General features: G+C 59.9%; 1 protein-coding gene across 1 annotated transcript in view; it reads right to left on the reverse strand.

Annotated features, from left to right (window-relative positions):
• Positions 1–5,884: 5,884 nt before the first annotated feature.
• WDR25 (WD repeat domain 25) overlaps positions 5,885–7,376 on the reverse strand; it is a 170,930-nt gene continuing 169,438 nt past the window's right edge. The window contains exons 5-6 of the mRNA XM_007944556.1: positions 6,855–6,995; positions 5,885–6,106 (exon numbers count right to left, since the gene is read on the reverse strand). Of these exons, the coding sequence (XP_007942747.1) occupies positions 5,885–6,106; positions 6,855–6,995 (363 nt within the window). The remainder of the gene's footprint in view (positions 6,107–6,854; positions 6,996–7,376) is intronic.

Consider the following 7,376-nt stretch of genomic DNA (forward strand, 5'->3'; position numbering starts at 1 on the left):
TGACAGCCTTGGAGACCCTGTGGGCAGTTCCACTCTGTCCTCTAGGGGCGCTGTGGGTCGGAATGGACTTCTCAACAGTGGGTGTGGTTTGGGCTTTGCTTCTGTGAAGATTGACAGCCTTGGAGACCCTGTTCTACTCTGTCCTCTCGGGAAGCTGTGAGTTGGAGTCCGCTTGACGGCAATGGGTTTTTGGTGTCTTGCCCTTGTCTGCCCTCTCTGCGGGGCTCACCCCAGCGTCTAAGTTGCTGCCCAATGCTCAAAGCCCACTCGCCGTGACTCCTGCTCGTGTACACAACAATCCCTGTGGATACTTCCCCCTGTTACTTCTCTCTTCATTCTTGCCGGTGCCTGACTTTGCTTCCGCCCAAAGACGACTCTGTGCAGCCTCAGTGCAGCCCATCGGCGACAAGCTGGCACAGGGTTGGTTTCTCTGCAATGTCCTTACGTTGCTCCCGTCTCAAAAGGTCTTGACAGACTCTCAGTAGGTGACATGGCCTTGCACTGTCCCCTGGCTTCCACTGTTGGTGTTGGGGCCACCCTTTGACATTTCTCTCTCTCTCTCCTCTGGCTGCTTAAGATCTTCTCTTTGTCTTTGGGTTTCTGCCGTTTCACAGACGTGTCTGAGGATTCACAGGGAAGTGTGTATCCGTGGATTGGTGTCTTTCATCAGCTCTGGGACAGTCTCAGCTAGTATTTTTTCTAAGTATTTCTCTGCCCCATTCTCTCTCCCCTCTCCTTGTGTAGCTTTCATCCGCCTGTGGCCAACCCATAGGGGCATCTCCTTATCTGTTACCTCCCTCCCGTGCTACCCAAACGTGCACCCCACCATGCTCACCATGCCGTAGTCTGCAGGACGGGTCTTCCAACTTACCAGTTCTCTTCAGTCACGTCTGTTCTGTTGCCAAACACATCGGTTGGGTTTTTAATTTTGGTCATTAAAGGTTTTCACTTCTGGAAGTTCTGTTTGGTTGCTTACAAACCTGCTACACAGCCGTTTATAGGCTCCTATGCTCTGTGGGTATTTTTGAGCTTGTCTTTTATTTCCTCCAATGGGGTGGGCGCAGCTGCTCCCCAGCCTGGGTCTGACCCTCCCCACATCTGCAGGCTGTGCAGGGCTGTCTCTGTCGGTTTTCACATATGCTGTCTTCTTCCTCTGTGTGCCTGGTGCTCTCTGATGCACACTCACCAACTCTTGGAAATTTGCCTGTGGAAGTTGCCAGGGCTTAGGATGGAGGCCCCTCCCTAAGACAGGCTGGGTGTTCACTCCTTCCAGGTGCCCAGGGGCACTTCCCGTTGGGCACCACCTCAGCCCTGTGGCTCCTGAATCTGCCTCTGGTCAGCCAGCCTGTGGGTGGGCATCAGTGATGGGCCCTGCCTTCCTCCACTCACCTGCTCCCACAGGAGAGGCCAGATGGCCACTTCTCCTCCCCTGCCCCTGGAAGCTGCCTCCCTGAGCTGGAAGGAGGCTAGGGACCCAGGGGTGAGTTCTCTGAGGGCCACAGTGTCTCCTCCTATCAGAACAGAGTGACCCACGCTCCTGCACTGGGAGGGAACTAGAAGGAAGGAGGAGAAACACAAGTACCTGGCACCCAGTGGACACTGAAGTGACCCCACATGGCAGCTGTGTGACCCTGGGGGACCCTCACTGGCCTCGGCAATCTCACCCAGCTTTGCCTTCCAGGGGTTTATGGAACAGAAGCACTAGGCCCCAGACAGCAGTGCCAGGAAACCCAAAGGCCCAGATTCCAGGGTCCTGGCCCCCATGGTGTCTCCTCAGAGCCTGATGCCCCAAGACCTCACAGAGCTGTCCTGTGCATGGCTCCCAAAGACAGCCACAGCCTGGGCTCTGAGGTAACTGTTCCAAGAGAACTAGACATCAGGCCAGGGCTGGGGGTACCATCCTCAGGTCCAGTGCCCCGACAGACAAGCAGACAGGGGTGTCCACAAAGGCCTGGCCAGGGTCAAGGGGCCTGGAGAGGCCTGTCCTGGAGCGGGAACGGGACAGGAGCCAGCTGCCCAGCCGCCCAGCAGGGCCAGAGAGTGACCCTGCCGGCCAGGAGAGAGGCGGGCTGGGCCAGGGCACCTGTGGCCAGCAGGTGGGATGAGGAGCCACGCAAGCCAAAATGCACCAACCTGCCACTCACCAGGTGGGTACACTGGGCCAGGTCCCCCACCGTCCACGGCCCCAACGCCCACCACGGGGCTGCTAGCAGCAAAGGCTCGCACACACCAGGCCCGTCCCACACACTTGTCACAGCGTCATGTGGAATTGTCACAATGGGGTTTTCTCATGTGGCAGGTGCTGTCACGACACAGGCTTCCTGGGAGAGGAGCCAAGACACCGAGGCATGGTGCAGGTTGAGCTGGCAGGGCCCATGCTATCAGCAGGAGTTCACCAGGGCATTTCAGGCAAAGGGAACAGCCCGCTAAAGGCCCAGAGCTGTGGGGCAGCTCGTGAGTCGGGCAACTCTTCAGCGCTCTCTGTCCCTCCTGCCCCTGGAGCTGTCCTTGGACGTTCTGCTCCTCATCACCTCCACTGGGTGGGAACACCTGGGCGCGGTGGCACAGGCTTGACCGCTCCTTTCCTTGACCCCTCTACCCAGGCAGGCAGAGCAGACCACGGGCAGTTCTCCATACCACCCTTGTCCCAATGCCGATCCCGCGCGCACGGGGCCCACTGTGCACCCCAGCCACCCTCAGCCCACACGTGGCCCGTGCGGGGCTGGGCTCCACCACTGACTGACCACGACTTTGGGCCAGCTTTCCCTTCTGGAGCCAAGGACATTGGCTGACCCATTTGCAGGCTGGTGGTACCAAGGGGGGCAGTTTAGGGGTAAGCCCAGGTGCAGGCAAGAGCACAGGCTTGGGAGCGGGGGTCCTGTGAGCCATCTGGGGGTCTGCGGGCTCAGCTTCTCGTGGGCAGTCACGCTGCGCCTCATAGCCCAGCACACAGCCACACGCTGGCCTCTCAGGAGGCAACGGCTTCCTCCCACAGTGACTTCTGAGCCGGCCTCTGGGTTCTGCAGGTGAGGATGAAGGTGCGCACAGCCCGTGTAGGGGGAGGGCGAGCCCACAGTCCCTCGCATTCTGGTTCCCAGCTCCCAGTGTCACTCATTCATTTCAAAACGGCAAATGCTGGACTGCCTGGTCAGGCAGCTTGGAGACTACTCCCTGCCAAGAGCCAAGAAGATCAAAAACTCAAGGAAACAGTGCCAAGGATGAACGGACCACACGAATCCCAGCCTCCACGACCCCGAGACAGAACTAGACGGTGCCCAGCTACCACTGCTGGCAGCTCTTAAAGGGATCACAATAGGTGGTCTCGGAGACAGTGGGGGCAAATGTGGAACAATACCCAAAATGGAAAAAAAAAAGGCTTACTGGTCCAATAGGGGCTGGTGGAACTCCCGAAACCAAGGCCCTTGTTCACTCTTTAAGCCTGGAACTGAACTCACCCCAATGACTCCTCTCTGAGCTGAACAACAGGCAGGCTATAAAGTGACCAATAAGCCCAGGGAGGTCTGCAAGCCTTCGAACCACCAGCTGCCCGAGGTCAAAGGGCAGGGTTGGGCCACGGATAAAGCTCAGAGGGCAGGAAGGGGCAGGAAAGCAGAGGAGGAAACACAAACGGAGGAAGTGGGCAGGCAGCTGTCACACCGTGGGCACGCGGTCAGTGCCACAGAACAGGATGTGTACAGACCGCTGAAGGGAAGATGAGTCTGCTCTGTGAACTTTCACCCAAATTATAATAAAGAGCAATTAAAAGAGAAACACCACTCTGCAAGAAAGCCTTTGGAAAATGAAATGGGGGTGGGGCACAGTACACGCCCACATTCTTCATCAACACTGTCTCTAAGAGGGGGCGGGCTCTCCAAGGAGCAAGGAGCACGCCGCAGGGCTGACTGTGCAGGCACGCAGGCACATCCTTGGAAGGACGCAGGCACAGGGCGGCCTCCTTGGGAGCCAACGGGCAGGCCTGAGGGACCCTGAGTGCCCAGGAAGGTCAGGACTCAGGGCCGCTCCACAGCGACCGGCTTGGGGAAGAACTGAACCTTGAGGGCCAAGGTGTGGGTGCTGTTTGCCCCAAGTGCAAGGGAGGGTGACAATCTACAAGGCCCAGCATCCCCCCACTTTGTCCCACAGGCCCACTCGGCCCACTCAACAGATAAGAAAACTGAGGCTACAGAAAAGAGACTGCAAAGGCCCCAGGGGAGCCCGCGATCGGGCTGGGACCGGAAGCCACTTCCAATCTCCAAATCCCAGGGGGCAGAGGCCAGTGTGTATGTGCTCAGCAGGAGAGGCCTTGTGGGTACAGACAGGCCATTTGACGGGCACCCAGACTCACACTGGGGCCCGTGTGAGGACAGTCTGTACCTGGCATTCCTACTAAGTGAGTGGTCGGTCATACGAACACATCCCACACAGCAGCACACAGTGGGAAAGGAAACCAAACCAGAGACCTTCCATCCAGGGGTGGAGTCACAGAGGTGCATGCTGGGTCAGGGAGCAGGACATCCCCTCTCCTGGGCCCGGGGCTGGCAGGAAGGTGGGGGAGATGGGGAGGCAGGTGAGGGCCCCCCCAGACAAGGGACCCTGGAGCAAGAGGCAGACACATGGAAGTAGGACAATCTGCACACCAGCCCTCAGCCAGCAACGAAGCCAAGTGGGTGACCAGGCTGCAGTCGGGCCCTGAAGTCCTTCCCGTCATGTCCCAGTGCCCCCTCCCCATCCCCTGGGCCTGAAGACCCTGCTGGACAGATACCTACACAGCAGATGCGACCTTCTTCACCGCTCACAGCACACCGTAGGCCGAGTGTTCTCACACCCTCTTTAAGACGGGGAAACTGAGTCTTGGAGACGAACGGCAACTGGCCCAAGCTCCAGCTAGTGTGACAGCAGAGCTGTGCCCGGGGCCCAGGCTCCAGGAAGGCAGAGCCAGGCTCCCACCCTCTGCCAGGGGCCACCCCCTACCCAGGGGTCACCCTCTGCCCGGGAGCCACCCTCTGCCTGGTGGTCACCCCAGCCTGGTGTGGCCTCCTCACGTCTACCACATCTCCCCACTGATGCCCCTACCAGGGACGTCTCCTCACCCACAGGCCTGCCTCCTCTGGAACCTTCCAAGGCCACAGAGACTTCACCTCTCATGAGCTGTGGCACCTGTGGTCTCACCCTGACTTGGTCCCATCCTGGTGGGTAGGGGTTCACTGGCTTGCCCTGATCCAGCCTTGCTCCCAGCCCAACTCCTTGCGGGTCCTTCCCCACTGCACCGCTCCTGTACCCAGCAGATACTGAAGCAGTGGACAAGCAGGGGCACAGAGGACTGGGGCCACAGAGGGAGTGGGCCAGGGATGAACAAGCCGGGCCCAAAGCCTGTGTGCTTGCACAGGGCTCCCCAGGGAGAGCAGAGGGGCACAGAGGACTGAGGCCACAGAGGGAGTGCGCCAGGGATGAGCAAGCCGGGCCCAAAGCCTGTGTGCTTGCACAGGGCTCCCCAGGGAGAGCAGAGGCCCAGGACTCCGGCCCCTGGGGCTGCCCCGTCTCACGCCCCCAGGGCTCACGGTCTCCAGAACCCAGCAGGCCAGGAGCGGCGAGGTAAGAGGGACTGGGCCACACACACTTGTCGCTGAGACAACCAGGGAAACTGCACAGCAGGACGTTTATTGAGCATCTGCGGTTCCAGCCAGGTACTCTCAGGAATCAGTCTTCGTGCCCTGAGACGGACTTTGTCCCCATTTCACAGATGAGGAAACTGACACCCAGAAAGTGGTGGAGGCCGTCGGCCAGGCCTGGCTTCCAAGCCCACGCTCTCCCAGCAGCCCCCACCTTCACCCTGAAGACGAGGGGAGCTCGGCTGGCGGCGTCCAGAGCCCCCACACTGGGAGGCTCAGTGCCAGACCTTCACGTCCCCCTCCCAGGAGCAGGTGGCAAGGACAGAGGGCAGCACGGGGTGGAAGGTGGTGCCGACACAGGCCTGCGTGTGCCCCTGCAGCGTGTGTGCCCGGCTGGCTGTGCGAAAGCTGTATAGCAGGACCCGGCCATCGGCGCTGCCGGTCACCAGCAGGTCCCCATCAGGGGAGCACTCACAGCCCACTGAGTAGCCTTCCACCTGCAGAGGGCGACACGGGGACGGGGTGAGTGGGCAGGACCTGGTGACGCCCTCTATGCCCCAGGCAGGCCTGTGAGGCAGCAGTGTTTCGCGCATTCTCAGAGGGGCAGACTGAGGCCTGAGAGGGGAAGGCACCACGCAGGGCCCAGAGCAGGCAAGGGGCAGAGCTGGGTCCGAGCTCCTCCAGGGGCTGGGAGGCCCTGCTGTGGGCCTGTTGTACAGTTATCTGTTGTTGTTGTTGTTATGTGCTGTCAAGTCGGCCCCGACTCATAGCGGCCCCTCCTTGGGTTTCCAAGGGGGTATCACTATGGAAGTAGATTGCCCAATCTTCTTCCAGGGAGTGGCTGGTGGGTTTGAACCGCCAGCCTTCTGGTTAGCAGTCAAGTGCCTTAGGCACTATGCTACCAGAGCTCCTGTACACGTACACAGTTATCTGAGGAAGTTCAAAGGACAACTGCTCATGCTTGGCCTGAGGGCCGATTCTTCAACTCCGCCCCGAGGGGCAGGCCTCAGTGGAGATGAAGACAGGTGTAGATAGGCCCCCCGCCCCACTCGAGCCTCCTTTCCCACCCATGACCTGTTCATGCGAGCAGAGCTAGGGGTGGGCCCAGGGGTGGCCCCGAGTGGACGCTGTGACACCTGCCCACACAGACGGTCTGTGCTTCCCAGGCCGCGTCCCTGCTGGCGCTGTCGGGAGGAGGCTCTGGGGACATCTTGCGTTCAGCCCAGGGGACAGGGACAGGGGTACCTTGTGTCCCTCGTAGCGTCGCCGTCTGCTCATCCGGTAGGGCCACACGGCAGAGAAGAGGGCCAGGTAGTTGCCGTTGGTCTGTGCCAGGAAAACAGGCTCCCGTGGGTGCAAGGTGAGGCTGGGGCAGGTGTATCTCTCCTGAGGGACAGAGGGCCACAAGGGGGGTTAGAGACTCAAACCTCTGCCCCCCACAGACACCCACCTGGTGCTGGGCCTCTGAGGCCCTGTCCCTCCCTCTGCCCTTGGCTTTGGTCTGTATGAGTCCCCTGTGGCTGCTGTAACAAACAAACATAAGCTTGGCGGCTCACACTCCACACACTTACTGTCTCACGGCTCTGGACGTCAGAAGGGTCTCACTGGGCTCAAGTCAGGGTGTCGGCAGGGCTGCTCCCTCTGGGGGCTCTAGGAGAGAACCCATTCCTGGCCTTTTCCAGCTTTTACACACTGTATTCCTTGGCTCCTGGCCCTTGTGACAAACTGGCAAATGGCCCAAAAGATATCCATGCCCTAACCCCTGGA

The sequence above is a fragment of the Orycteropus afer genome, unplaced genomic scaffold (assembly GCF_000298275.1).
Source record: "Orycteropus afer afer isolate SDZICR_OR568_19922 unplaced genomic scaffold, OryAfe1.0 scaffold00128, whole genome shotgun sequence".
Classification (NCBI taxonomy): domain Eukaryota; kingdom Metazoa; phylum Chordata; class Mammalia; order Tubulidentata; family Orycteropodidae; genus Orycteropus; species Orycteropus afer.